At 41.3% G+C, this 15,416-nt stretch overlaps 1 protein-coding gene across 2 annotated transcripts in view; it reads left to right on the forward strand.

Moving 5' to 3' along the window:
• Window positions 1-15,416, forward strand: part of draxina (dorsal inhibitory axon guidance protein a) — a 38,114-nt gene that overhangs the window by 7,395 nt on the left and 15,303 nt on the right. Inside the window, exons 2-3 of one of the 2 annotated variants that reach the window (XM_049592641.1) lie at window positions 9,547-10,067; window positions 12,279-12,496. In XM_049592641.1, coding sequence (XP_049448598.1) covers window positions 9,572-10,067; window positions 12,279-12,496 — 714 coding nt within the window. In that variant the 5' untranslated portion in view covers window positions 9,547-9,571. The remainder of the gene's footprint in view (window positions 1-9,546; window positions 10,068-12,278; window positions 12,497-15,416) is intronic. The other variant, XM_049592556.1, reaches the window with a different exon arrangement.

The raw sequence follows: 15,416 nt of genomic DNA on the forward strand, positions 1-15,416 counted from the left end.
GTCTCTTTTTCTCTGTACAAGGCAACGTTTCGATCCACAACACTGAACAAATCTGTTTCACCAGATTCTGTTTTTTTACAAGTGGAGTTTAAAGAATTGGCTGAATTGGAAAGGACTCTCACCTAATGTTGGCTGACAGTCTGTAATTCTTCAGAGTGCATCACATGGTTCAGTCCTCAGCTGCTACATTTATAATAAATCCTTTTCCTTGAAGTCAAACTTTTATATCTGAAAAGGCTCTTTGTTAATTTTTATAGGGGTATAAAACATTGTTTGCTTTTCAAATCTTGATTTTCAAATTTTTCTATCTAGTAAATATTCGTGACTGAATCAACAACATTTACGGTTAAAGTTCAGGGGAGAATAGTCCTTATTTTGATGTTGTTTTTTCGGAGTTGGACATTAAAAAGATTAGCACATCTGCTTCTACAGGACCATGTTAGTGACATTTGATTGACAACATAAGGGGGAAAATATGCTTGCTTTTTAACCAAGCAGCAACCTCTGGGTCTGAAAAATGAAGTCAACATGAAAGAGCCAAAACTGCTGTTCTTTAAACGACCACTTGAGGCTGGCTACAGAATCTAGTCAATCCTCATAGACCCTCATGTTAAAATACCCAACTTTACAGCAGAAATAAACGTGTTTACAGCCCAGTACAAAAAAACGTTTTGGTGTCTGTAGCTGATTTCAACATTCAACTGTACAGTGGTGAATTTTTATATAATTCACCCGTTTTCATTTTATTAAGGCTCAAATTTAGACATATTTAAGGGTGGGTTGCTTTGAATGTGAGGCGTTACTACAGTCTGTGTGTCAATTGCACCCCTTGCTCATCCAAAGCTCCACCCTTTTGTCCAAATATGGTCACTTTTGGCTCCAAAAACCAAGGTGGTGACAGACAAAATGCTAAGCTTTAGGCTTCAAAACAGCACTCCCCAAACCAATGGCTGACATCACAGTAGCTACATCACTTATTTTATATGGTCTACTGTATGTCAGTGGCTCTAACTGGTCCAGCCACGGGGTCCTGATTGCTCCTTGGTCATCAGTTCAAGGTCCAAACAGTTTAATATATTCAGCGTCATACTTGCATTTGGTCATGTTGTCAAGCTAGTTTGCTGTCGTTGTTAAGTAGCTGTCCATTATACACTCACTCTACAGCAGGAAATGGCACTTCAGAATAAAAGCTTGTGCTGGAAATTCACTGCACTTTAAAATTAAAGTGTGTTTTTTCCATTCAGAATGGACCCGCAACCCACTACTGGACCACGACCCACGAGTTGGGAACCACTGGTTTATGTTTTTAACCACTTGTTCCTGTAGACAACCGGCTTCACTGTGAACAGAATTGTTTACATACTTGCCGATGTACAATGTGTGTTACTGGAGAATATAACCTCCAGAAGAAGTGACAGTGGCACCATCATAGATGCTGTGGGCCCTCATATCATGTACGGCGTGACAGTGGCGAGTATGTTTCTTTAGCGTTCATTTCATGCGCACGCAAAAGAGAGTATCAAATCTCCAGCCTGAGGTAAAAGCTGTGATCAAATTGTGATTTAAATGTTGTTAAATCCTGATTGGTACACAGACATATGTGACATCATGCTTTACCAACAGAGCCCCGCCCACTTCAAAGCAGCGAGTTCAGTTAAAAATAGAAACGTCTCCATTTAAAAAACTTTTCCCCACTTTGATAGAAAATATTTATGCTCATGAAGAACCCATCCGGAGATTAAACAGGTTTTCAGAGGTCTTAACATGTTTCTTATTCTTTGATCCCATAACAACTGTGACGCCCTTAAAGCCATGGATTCCTGTTTTTCATAGAGTATCAGTCACTGTTTCAGTGTTCAAACGCTGGATTATCTCATTTGGGAATGAGACTCGTCGGTTCCATGCCACTCGTTTGGCCTCCCGTCTCCTCAGTAGCAGATGCTCGTCCTGCTGTGCCCTTCCTACAACACACAGCCATGTATAATACAGACTCTGGCAGGAGGCTGTGTTGTTCGCCGAGGTTGTTTATCACACACAAGAGACTGTGCTTAAAACCCGGAATGCCACCCAGCGTGCTCCATTATCGTCTCCATCCTGTGTCTCCTCAAAGGACCACCTGTTAGCGGCACATGAAAGTGTGCGAGAGGAAAACAGGGCACTGCTGTGCCGAGATACTCGGTCCCCCCTCCATCACCGCCTGCCTCCTCTTTCACATGACAGGTCTATTCAGGCCATAGATTTGATGGGGTTGACGCATGGTGGCTTCTGTTTCTATGGAGGCGTCACATCTTTCTTTTACGTGCGGAAAATTAATTTTCTGAAGGGTCATGTTGTCGCGGTGTTGTGTAGCCTCTGCTATTATCTCCACCTCATTCTGAGTGTTAATCCTAAAAGAGATAAACGGGTACAGACAAGAAGTGGATGGATCTGCTTTCTTCCCCTTTTGATTCCAGAGCTCAATGAAAAAAATTACATTAAAGGACTATTCCACCAGTTTATCTCAGTGTTTGATGCTTAAAGGTTATATTTCTTAGGCGGAGAATTTTTATTTAGGAGTAGTTCAAGATTTTGGGAGATAGGCTCATGAGCTTTGTTGGCAAGAGTTAGATGTGAGGAGTGACAACGCTCTCATGTCTGTGCAGTCAATATGAAGCTGGAGCAGGTTAGCTTAGCTTAGAACAAGGAGTGGAAACAGGGGAGACAGCTGGCCTGGCTCAGTCCAGAACAAAAATCAGCTCTAAAGCTCAATAATTAACAAATTTTATTCATTTCTTTATTCTGTTTAAAGGTTTTTTAGAAAAATATAAGTCTATGGCTCAGTCCAGAGGTAACAAAAATCAGCTCTAAAGCTCAATAATTAACACATTTTATTCATTTCTTTATTCTGTTTAAAGGTTTTTTAGAAAAATATAAGTCTAATAAAGTATAATGAAGATGTGCAGGACTATTCTTTGGTTGCAAGCAGTGAGTGCCAGGTTAGAGATTAACACATTTGTTCCACGTTGGAAAGCAAAGGTGTTTTTAATTGTTCTGAACAGACACACTTGAAGGCAGGTTGAAACAGTGGCTGTCAAAGAGAGGAGCGAGACGCAGTTTTGTTTTAGTATAAGGATAACATACATATTTTCTAATAGTCTCTACTGGACAGAGCGGGCCTACAAAGGTTTTTTTTTCATTGAGAAGAGAACAACAAAAATAAAAGTTACATTTTCTCAGCAAAAACTGACAACATGTCATGCTGTTTTTCCAACCCTGATCTCATTCCAAAGTCATCGAAATCCGGCGCTTGGGCAGTCCTTTTGGCGTCACACACCAATGAAAGAGCTGTCCTTTAACTTCGGCATGATACGCGGCTGGTTGCTGTTATACTTCAATGGTGGCCGGCAGCGTTAGGTGGAAATGCAGCAGGACAAGAATGAAAGTTAAGGCTGCTAAGTCCGAGTTAGGTGGATGGGAGGTGTGGTGGATACTTTAAGTTAGACAACATTAATGAACAAGACGTGAATATATAAGTCACACGAATTCTATCTTCACAACCAGCCCATAATTTAAGTTAAATAAATCACATTTGGAGGTTGGTTTAAGAAAGTGGTGTAATTCTTGTCATATTGCAACAGTCATGAATAAAACCTGGAACGCCACCCACCAGTGTCCTAATGATTATATTCAGAAGTTCCTCACACGAAATTATAGGGAATAACACAAATGTATTTAAATCCTAGTACATGAAAGGTCTCTCTAATAATTATATAAAAAAATGCAAACATAATCCTGCTTAGAACCGCAAAGCAGGATTTGTGTCGCACTTGATTCACACAAAAAGTGACAGAAATATTTGTGTAGTGAGTAAAAAAAAGAGATGGGAGAAAAGTTCAAACCCAACTTACTTTCTAGTCTCCAAACACCGGGACAATCGTTGCATGAAGTGGGTGTAAATGTTGTGATTATCGGTTTCGGATAGTTACTGACCTCACAACAATGTCGGGAGAGTGGGCTTCCGTAGCTGTTCGACCATCTGACAAGCAGCTGGGATGGAGTATACTGATGCCTTTAAGGAGCTCTATACTGTTCAGTATATGTGACATTCAGAGCATTGATATAGCAGCAAACAGCTCTTTGCTTTGTAAAGATACAGAGCATGTGAGCAGACCTCGAGCAGGGAGCAGAGGGATGTTTAGGTGGAGCACAGAGCAGGTTTTTTAAAATGCTGGAGCATTGCCTTATCTCCAGCTCCAATTTCACCACTCATACCATGAGTTTAAAGCATGCACAACCCAGAAATGCATCTGTGTGACCCCCACACACACTATTTTCTGTCTCAACCTGGCTGCTATGAGCTCGACAGTGAAGTTTATAAAATACTTTCAGTGGGATAATGAGCCCTTTGAGCAGGGCTAATCACTGCTGCTCTACACTGCGCTCATACAGCGGTTACTGCTAATAAAGCCATCCTTATTCCTTTAATATACAGTACGTGTATATCAAAGGTGGATGTGATGTCATTTGTTAGACAATCCTCTACCTACTAAGTTTGGATGTTTTCTTTGCTTGTCTTAAATTAAATAAACCTTTTGGTCGCACAGCGTCCAGAAGCAGCGCCTCATGTGTCAAGCAGACAGAGCGTAATCCTGGCTAAACACTTCTGTGCGTGACACGGCCGGTCGCCCTCCCCCCTCCTGACACTCTGAAGGCCTGTTAGGAGATAAAGGTCTCACCTCAGCAGCCAGCTTCACACTCTTGTTTGCAAACTGCACAGCTGGTCGAACTCCCAGAGGCCAGCCGACGCAGTCTGCCTCTAAATCCCTCAGGGAGCTGCCCGCACTCGCACTGCACATTTCCCTCCTGACATCACCAGCATCCTCTCTCCACACACACACACACACAGACACACACATACACAACCTGCTGCCTCTGCCCTGTTTTTAGAAACAACTAAATAACCCACTGTAAACCCAGAGGGTGTGTGATTTCAACTTGGTGTGTGTCAGTGTGATGAAAGAGCAGAGGCCTTATCCAACCCCCCCCCCCCAACTCCACCTCTCACACACACACACCAACACACACCCCATCACCAGCAGCTCAATACTTCTCCCTCATTGATTTTCTGGATGCTCTGCACCGCCGTTTGTCTTTTAACACAAAGGAGTCGCCTGCCACAGCACCATAATGGCGTTGTGTGTGTGAGTCTGTGCCAATGGATTCTCCATGTTAAAGTGGACGACAAAACAAACCAGATCATGTTTAGAGACAACACTATGGTCTGTGATCGAACAAGACATGACAGAGATTTAAAATGAGAAGAGCTGTTGTTCTCTTATCTCATAAAGAGTTTGAGTTTAGACACACACACACACACGCAGGGAGGTGAAGATCAGCGTGAGCTTCAGTGAGCTTTAGTTCAAATTAAAACATGTCACACAACTCTTTTCCAGTACGCCACACTTTATTCACCTCTCACAATAATCTCAGCTGTCCTGCTCTTATTGGGGTGTCTGAGATTAGTTCAGATTTTCTTATAGAGTCCATCATACAGTCACTTATAGATCGCCATGGTGTACAAAACATTTTTATGATCATCTTCAGAAAAAACAACCATACACAGAAAATATGAGTAAAGAGAATTATTAAAGAAACTCCAAAATGTACAACAATTATCTTTTAAAATATCCCAACACAAATACAGTCTTTCATTGTAAACCTTTAATATTTACTCAGTACGTATGGATTTTTACAGAAAATGGCAATACTATTGTTTAGTATCGATGGGGATGGACGGTATGTAAGGAGCCACACACTACCTCAGACTGGTGAAGTCAGTGTTTGGTGAGGTGAATACAGTGTGTGGTAGAGGAGAAACGCTGCAACACGTCTTAATTTTGATGGATGAATATTAAATCTACAGTTTTAGAGGAAGAGTGTTGTGTTGTGTCCAGTGTTGGGAAGATTACTTTTGAAATGCAATAGGTCACAGATTACTAGTTACCCTTTTAGAAATATAATAATTAATTTAAGTATTTTAATTACTTCATCCAACTTATTACATTTTTTATTTTATTTTTTTAAATTACTTTTCTAAAACATGTTTAACACTGCATCAGTAATAAAATGCCCAGGTTGTGTCAAAAGATGGCATTGTTGTATGAGGAAAAGATGCAAAGCAACAGAGTGAATTTTATATTCTACACGTAAACTTCTCACCGAAAACAAAAAATCTGGATGTAACCCCTTTGTAATCATCAACATCTTGATGAATAACTGTAATTTAATTACATGTTTACCAACATTTTTCTCAGTAAATGGAACTGATCACAGTTGCATTCATTTTCTAACACAATTATATGTAACAAGTTCCTACCCGACACTGATTGTGTCTGTGTGTCACGTCATCCAAATGTGCTATATCCAAATCTGAAAAGTGAAGGCGATGTGGAAGTCCTCAAACCTGCTTTCTTTCTAATGGTCAACAGGGGGCAGTATAGAAGTTTGTATAGAAGTCTATGAAAGAATGACGCAATATCTTACTTAATATATTACCTCAGTAAACCTTTTCCTAATGAGTTTATGGTCTCAGTTGCTTGTATCAAGTCATCTTTAATGTTTATTTTGCAAATTATAGTTCCATTTGTAAAATAGCCGATAATGCAAGGGATGATTCAGGGCGTAGCTACCTTGTGATTGACAAGTAGGTACCACAGTGTAGTCCTCGGGTTCTCAGTCAGATCCACCCCTCACTACTCCACAGCTCCACCCTCTTGTCCAGATTTCGTCACATGTGGCTCCAAAAAACCAAGATGGCGACGACCAAAATGCCAAACTTGAGGCTTCAGAATGGGAGCCCACAAACCATTGGGTGACATCAGGTTGGCCACATCCACTTCTTTTATACTGTCTATAATTGTCATGGTATTGTTTATCAGTTTAGGTGTTTCCTTTGTTTTATTGTTATATCTCCCTTCAAATTTTTCCCCCATTTTTTTAAATTAAATTCTAAATTTATTTCAAGCAAATTAGAGTAATAAAAACCAACAAACATGAGTTATTTAGGTTTTTCTACAATCCGTGAAGAGTGTAATGCGTATTAGTGAACTACATTAAACATCAGTTTGCAGGACTTATACGTAACATTGAATTTACATACCTTATGTGTTCTGACATTTCAAATGATACGCACCCACACTTTCTCTTTGTGGCTTCCTAATGCTATAATTGTTTAAAATACATGTAGTACTAAATATCATGTTATAAATGCAATAAATATTAACCTAAGTCCTGAATGTAATGTAGGTTGGAACGTTAAGATGTGAATCCAACCACCATCATTTTCCTTATGTCTGTACAAGGTGCTGGGCCTTTAATGTAGACACACAGAACCTCATATTTCACTTCAGTCACACCTCACAGATGTGTTGACTTTTGTAATGAAAGGGACGGTTGGAGGGCTCTCAAGACCGCTGAACAGGCAGTGATGACGGATGTGCGCAGTGCAGTATCTCATACTGAGCAAAGCGTGAAGGTACAGCAATGAAGGCTGCGGTTTCTGAAAGGAGGCACAAGTGTCTGCCCATCTCTTTATCGCCTCCTCAGACCCAACAGGTTCTGATAAATGCGCCCTCTCAACAGGCTGAGAGCGGTGTAGTCTGAATTTGTAGGAAGGCTGATGGGATGAATGAATGCAGCAGGAGAAAGGACACAAAACCTGAGGACTTCTGTGGTTTCAGAAAGAGGCTTCTGCATTGAGGGTTGAAGTTAGCTGAGGATGGTCTTTTGAAAAAAGTTAGTCATTTATGTCCCTGATATTTGCACAGGAGAATAAAAGATCATGCTCATATTCTAATATCGTCTTTCAAAATACATGTGTAAATTAAGCTTGGGGTTTACTGTTAGTTATTGGTGAAAGACTGTTTACATACTGTGCATACAAAGTCTGCAGCCATGCTAGCAGCTCTGAAAGGCTGTACCTGCTGTAGGCGCTGAGTTGCTTTGAGCTAAATGCTAACGTCAGCATCCTCACTAAGTCCACAATTATTGCTTTGGGATTTTCATTCATGTCTCCAGTGTTGTGTCGTCAGATTCTTTAATTCAAACTGTTCACGTAATCCAAGAAGTCACTGCATGTAGGGCTGTAACAGTTTTTATTTTTATAGCAATTAATCGGCCAATTACTTTCTTGATTCAGCCCAGTGGGAAGAAGAAAATGTTAGCATTGTATTTTTTGGCAAACCTCAAATACTTTACATGTGTACGTTTCATATGTATCATGTCAACATTTATAAAGTGGTGTATATGAGCTGAGGGAAGGGGTGAGAGCTAGACAACAGACCTACCAAGCTACAGACTACCATTCGAGAGCAACAAAACAACAGCGCTTCTGTTTTGGCGAGTTATCGCTCGGTTTCCAGCAATTGTTTAGCAACCTGTCACTGCTTTTCACCATGGATAGTGGCACAAAAGCATTTGTGTTTATTTATTTATTTATTTATTTACTAAGACATTGCTGCTTTTCTTGCTGACATAGAGGCAACAAAAGTAGGGCTTTAAAACCAAAAAATGATCTTTTTCTAACCATAACCATGGCTATTTTCCTCCATTTTCTTAACCACAGCGTCGTTGAAATGTAAACATACATTAAGTTTCAAGTTATTCACTATATAATAACATACAAATGTGACATATTTGTGGTTTGCAGAAACGTACAATGCCAACATGTTTTCTGGCAATTGGACTAATGATAAATTGATTTATCATTTGATCCATAAAATGCAGATGACTTTCACCCAATGTGATATCTTTTCATTGGCCAGAACTACAAAATATTCAGTTTATAATTCATGTAAGACAAAGAAAAGTATTAAACCCACATAGTTGCCTTTCAGAATAAATTAATCAGTTATCAAAATAGTTGTCAGTGAGGGTGTGTCGTGTACTTTATGGTGTGCTTAGTGTATATGAAGGAAAGCAGCTCCCTCGGAGTGTCATGGTGAAGACGGCAGGCTGCAAAGAGTGATGACAGTCAGCAGAATTAAGTGTCTAGATAAGCTCAGGGCTGCTGTTAAACCTCATGAGAAGGCCATGCTTGTTGTTTTGTTGTGAAGACTGCAATAAAGCCATTGTTGGTGTACGGCACCCCAACACCTCGCTATCCTCTCTTCTGCAGAGTGGTCCGGACTGCTAGTACTAGCTAATAACGAGCCAAACTAATTTAATGTTGATGAGCTAACGTGTTCACAACTTGGGTTTGGAGCCAGTAAGCTGTCACTGAGTGAGGTAACACTAGTTAATTCAGCAGAACAGAGCGACCTCTAGCTCACCTGGTAGAGTATGCGCCCCATATAGGCTGAGGCCTTGCAGCGCCATGGATTCAATTCCGACCTGTGGCTCTTTGCTCTCTCTGTCCCTCCTTTCCTGTCAATCTTAAGCTGTACTATCAGCATAAGGGAAAATGCCAAAGAAGCAGCCCACCATATTGTTTGGTATGAACAATCAGCAGTGGTGCTTAAGTTGACAAGCAGAATGTGTGCAGTACTGAGATGTATTTGCTCTTCCCAGCAGGTGGCGCTGTGCTGTACAGACGATGGCTCTCTCCTGGAGTCTCCTCCTGGCGTTCTTTGCCGTCCTGACACTGTCACACAGCACTGAGCCCGGAGCTCCTCACGGCAAGAGGAGACAGGCACAGACCTCAGCAGGTGGCAGCAACGCCCTGCAGCACCCTCTGCAAGGTCTACAGGGCCACCGTCACAGCAGGGACCGCAGCGGCGGGCATGGGGGCCAGGGGACCCGAGCTCCCAAAGCTGGAGCCGGGCTGCTATCCCACAGGCCCCTGCACCCCCTGGCCAGGCCTGAGGATGATGGGATGGGCCTGGAGAGTTTGAGCCCAGTGAGACTGGAGATGGGCCCGGGCAGGGACAGAGACAGAGTGAGAATGAGTGTGAAGAGTCCGTCCCAGGGCCGGGAAAACCAGCTTCTGGGGACACGCAAGGGAAGGGGGCACGGACACGGGAATGGGCATGGACACCATTTTGAGCACAGGAAACAAGGGAGTCGTCGTGATAAAGAGCGGCATGGAAAAGGTGAGCTGTCAACTGATCCTGATACACAGATACACGACTGCAGCACTGTCTCACAGGGAGCCTTTTTCATTGCAGACATTTTGATATGTGGCAGTCGGAAATGCAGAGATGTAAATAATGAAATGAATGCTTTGGTTGTCATGACTTAAACAGATCAGATCTGATGGTGCTCATATCATTAATACAATTCTATCCATAAACAATGTTGTGCATGGTGACTCCAGATAATTTAAAGGCGTCACACAGAGATGTCTGTGAATTATTCAGAGTAACCAGTATTTTGTTTCTGAGAAAAAGATCTTGAATTTGAGCACCGCACATGAAAATCTATCCAACTCCACTGAAATGAAGACAAAACAGATATCTGAAAAACAGACAAAATCAAAACGATGATCAAAGGTTTGTTCCTGACCTTGAAACAGTCGTTGTGGACAGTGGATTGTATCAAACAATTCTTCTCAGCACATAAATTTCACCCAATTTTAGATGTTCAGAATTCAGTTTTCATCTTTTAATCCCATACTGGAGAGAAGCCTTGAGAGTGCATCAAAATTTCTACAATTACATGGAAAAGCAGGCAGAGTCCATCGGCTGAGGACGATGATTTGATCCAAGATAAAGCTCCTGATCAGCTTCTCATTGGATGTTGTGGTGAGACTGTTTTAAGGAAGAAAACATGTTTGTTGTAATTGTAGTTCAAGGAATGCTTCACCCTTCAAATGACCATTTGTGTATCCAATTTCTCATCCTGTGCTACATTAAATTTGTGAGGGAAACCTTTGTTTTTCTTACATGCCTATACAAGAAAAGTAGAATCCAAAAACTGAGAATATTCCTTGATGCTTTAAAGTAAAGAATCTGCATTTAACAACAGCAAACTATATCAAAATATCAGTTTACAAACTCACACACAACTCAAGCAGTATAATCCAAGTCGTATGCTCAGTACTTCCCAAACAAATGCGTGCTTGCTAAAATGTTACTTGTCCTGCATTCCCAGGTCGGCAAATATCAATGATTTGTCTCACCCCAGGGCATCTCATAGCAACACACAGGGCACCCTTTTGTGTATCCAGGTGACATAAGCACATTATAACACATGGTTAATGTTGTGAAACGGTTGCAATTAGCAAAACTACTTGGTTAGGTTTGGAAAAAGATCATGTTTTGGGTTAGAATAAGCATTTTTGTTATGTACTTTAAAGTGATGTAAATACAACCAAATGTAAATTAGGAAACTTTACATTAAAACAACACTGACTTTTGGTTTCACATGGAATACGAACTGCAGTCTCCTGGATGAAAGTCCAGTTTTGTTTGACTCATCCATCTTCCCTCCCTCCAGCCCTATGTGGACTTTCTCACTCTTTAAACAAAGTCAGATGCTTTCTAATTTCTAACCTCAATGTATTGAAGTTAGTTAAAAGCCTGGTGCGTCTCATAAAGACGCTCAACGCCGTCTTTGGTTTTGATATCACACATAGAGGGACATGACAAAGCGGCTGTATTTGACACCCTGGGAAAGAGAAACAAGCACAGCACATTTAAAAACAACCACAGTTGACCAAAGTGCTGTACAAAAAAAAAGAATGGTACACAAATATGTAGCAATGTAACATGTACACGAATATAAAACAGAAAAACTCCGTAGGAACAATTACGTACATAAAAAGATTATAAAATACTAAAATATCAAAACCACTACGAACATCCAAAGGCAAAACATGTATGTCTTAAGATTTGTCTTGAAAGTGTCAATGGAGGGCTAGTCCAGAGCTTTGGAGCAGCTACTGCAAAGGCACGACCAGGCAGGATGAATAATGTTTTAGCAAAATTGCATGTTTTTGAGAAGTCCTGAGCAAACGACTGGATAAATCCAACTTTGATTATACTGCACTAGTTGTTTGAGAGGGGTAAACAGATGTTTTGATATTGTTTTGCTGCGGTTAAACACAGACCCCTATGACATCAGTTCATGAAGAATTTTGTCCATTTTTGGATTCTTCGTTCACCGTGGAGGCATGCAAGAAAAACTACATTTTTAAGTCTGCGGGGAAGAATTCCTTTAACTCTTCAAAGGTTTGGTTACATTAGATTTTTTTAATTTAGATAAGTAAATAAAAAAAAATGGTTCCATAATTTGTTAACTGTACATTATGTGGTGATAACACATGATTATTGATCTGGTACATTCTCTTTCTGTGTGTCCAGGGTTTCTCCCAGAGCCTGAGCTGAGCTCTGCGTTTAAGGACAGAGATCTGTTCGAGGATTCTCTCTCCTCCTCTGCCGCCTCCCCCTCGCTCAGCATGACCCCACCCAGTGAAACCCCCTCCCCCATCGCCGCCGTCTTTGGCTCCGGCTCCTCCATGGTTACCACGGTGATGAACGAGCATCCCCCAACGCTGCCCCCGGCCTCTACCAAACCCCAGGTAACCCCAACGAAACCCAAGTGCTTATTAAAGGCTGCGTCTGTTGTGCCTCAGTGTGATTCCAGTGTGCGGGGGAAAATGGGCCCCATTACTGCCGTTATGCTGCCGCAAACCTCATAGCTCATCTCAGAAATGACACACTCTACAGTGTGAACCTGAAAGTGCTGCCGGTGAAAAATATCCTCCAGCAGGCCAAAGTCAGCGGCTCTTGGTCACAGTGTGTATGATAGATGTGATCGTGTTCTGCATAATGAAACTACGCCTCCGGGATCAAAATCACACACTTCAGAGTCCAGCAGCACATTTTCCGTAACTACCTTCCTTTATTAAAACCATGGCAGGTGAAATGTATGTGAGCACGGAGAGTCTCTTCGGTGTCCGGCTGTGGGCACATGCACTGAAAAATCTGCAGGAGTGCATGGAGCACCACTCACCACCTGTCACACTCACGCAGCATGACGCTTCAACAGTACGCATAAACAGCATTTATATTAAAAAAATAACACCTGTTTTCTCAAGCCTCCTTCAGCGTTGGAACCGTTACAAATGAGATTCTTAAAGACAAGATGGAACCTGATGTCAGTAGATACCGAGCCAGCGTTCACTTCATGAAAGCTTTTACATTTGTCACAGCTGCTGATACAAACACCCGACAGCTTGTAGGGCGTCTGTGGGAAATATCTGCCTCAGTCGCAGGATCACAGACGCTGTTTGATTGACAGTTGTTTTGTTGAGGAGCGGTGCTCAAGGCAACACAGTAAAGATGTTACAGGAAAATAAAAACATTAAATATCGATTAAAAATGAGGTGATTAACAGGTGGAAATGACATAAACAGATACAACTGAGCATTTTGTTTGGAGGAAACCGTACCACTGGACTGGAGTTTTGATTCTGCAGTTCTAATTATTAATCCCCATGTTACTTCTCCCAGCAGTAGGACAGGTCCAGCAAATAAAACCAGTTCTGTTGTGACAACAGTTAAAACTGAGGAAGCCTCAGAAATATCCTCAGTCAAAACTGCTGTCCAGTGATTTGAAGCAAACGTTTCATTTGACATTTTATTTGACTGAGATGAACTTTGACAAAAGTACTGAGTGCTTTTATTTTTATGCTATAGGTCTACTGTACAGGGGCAGTCCTCATTGATTAACAGAAAAAAAGAGCCAGTAAGCCACAGAAAGCCAATTTTCATTTTTATCAGCACCATCAAAATCGATTTTTTTAGAGTTAAAACAAATGTTGGCTTCAAAAAAGGCCAAGTTTAAAGGGTAAGCTTGGTATTTTTCAACCAGGACTCTTATGTTTTTCTGTGTGAGTGACCAATGGAAACAATGGGTTTTTAAATTGGCCTGGTATTATGCAAAACCACTGCAGCCAGCAGTGGCGAAACAGGCTGCAATGTAACCACTCAGGGCAATCGTGCACCGACACTTTACGCCTTCTCGAAGTGCTTGATTTTGACACTAACAGGCTCAGATTATTTTAAGCATCTGACAGTATTATGGAAAGGAGATAAACCTTTTTTGTTAAGGAGTAAGATCCTATTATTTGACCAGAAACAGCCCCAAAATCTTCATTGTCAAACCCACCAGACTCCATTTAAATAAAAATAATTTTAGTGTGTAGAGCCAACATGTTTTCAGATCTGGTGAAAAGGTAGGTTCAGCACACAGAAGGTCTATCAGTGGAGGCAAACAAATCCAAAAGGGATGAGGCAGAAGCAGAGGCAATCAGTCTAAATCCAAAAAACCAAGAAAGGGACACGGGGAACCAAAAGGCTGGAGCACTCAACACACAAGGAGCTAAGATGAACTGGCACTGAGAGAAAACAAGACACACTCTAAACACTCAGGTGAGGGGAAGGATGACAAGACACAGGTGAGGCTAATCAGGGCGGGGCAGACAATCAGACACAGGTGAAGTCATCAAAAGGGAGGGAAAACACACAGGGGCAGGAAGTGAGGGGATCTGAAAAGAGAGGAGATGTGAGTTTCAAAGTAAAACAGGAAACAACATGAATGAATGAAATAAAAAAAAACATAACCTAAGAAACTTGAGCTGTGGCAAAAATAAACACCTTAGCGGACGTAAATTGATGGTGTGAACACGCCCTGAGTGGTTACATTGCTGGCTGCAGCGCTCTCTCTCAATACTGGATCCTTTTCAAAAAATGTTGTTCCCATTAGTAACAAAAACATGGGAAAAAATGTTTGTCTTCACTCTCAGAGCTATGGTCTAAATTTCTTGTTTAGCGTAATGTGGGCTTTGGGGCTCTACCTCATTATATTTCCATTATGAGGTGACGTGACGAAGAAACAAAATGTTCACTTGCATCATCTGCATTTTTAGCAAGTCTTCTTGTGGTTTGTAGTTTTGCTGATTTCTCACAAACCGTCGCCACAAAGTCGTTTTTTGTTCCCACACATTAGGGGCCCTCCTCTATGGTTTTCCAGTAACACAGACAAGGAAGTGGTAGCTCTCAACAAATCCTCCAACTTAAATGAGGAAATACTTCATTTGTCATTGCTGTCCAAAACAACTCTTATGAGTGTTTTCTGCTCTGACGTTCCCATCTGCAAAATAACATTGTTTGAAAGTTTCTGATCTGCCTCCTCACCCCATTCTCATTCCCCAGGCGTCAAAAACGGCAGCCTGGTCACTGGCCCACTGCTTCAGTTACAAATGTACAAGGCACCTTACAGACTCTGTGTAATGTGCACCATGCTTTCAAATAACTAGATTTTCCACAGCAATAATGTAGGAGAAGGAGCGAGAGGGTCTGAGGAGGTCATTGACCGTGGTTGTGGTGCGATAGGATTTTTTGAAATTTATGAGAATCTTAAGGATTCTATTGGAAAAAATGAAACTTGTATAGGACTTTTCGATTAGGGAATCACCGTGGATTGTTGGTAGTAGAT

The sequence above is a fragment of the Epinephelus fuscoguttatus genome, linkage group LG1 (assembly GCF_011397635.1).
Source record: "Epinephelus fuscoguttatus linkage group LG1, E.fuscoguttatus.final_Chr_v1".
NCBI classification, from domain to species: domain Eukaryota; kingdom Metazoa; phylum Chordata; class Actinopteri; order Perciformes; family Serranidae; genus Epinephelus; species Epinephelus fuscoguttatus.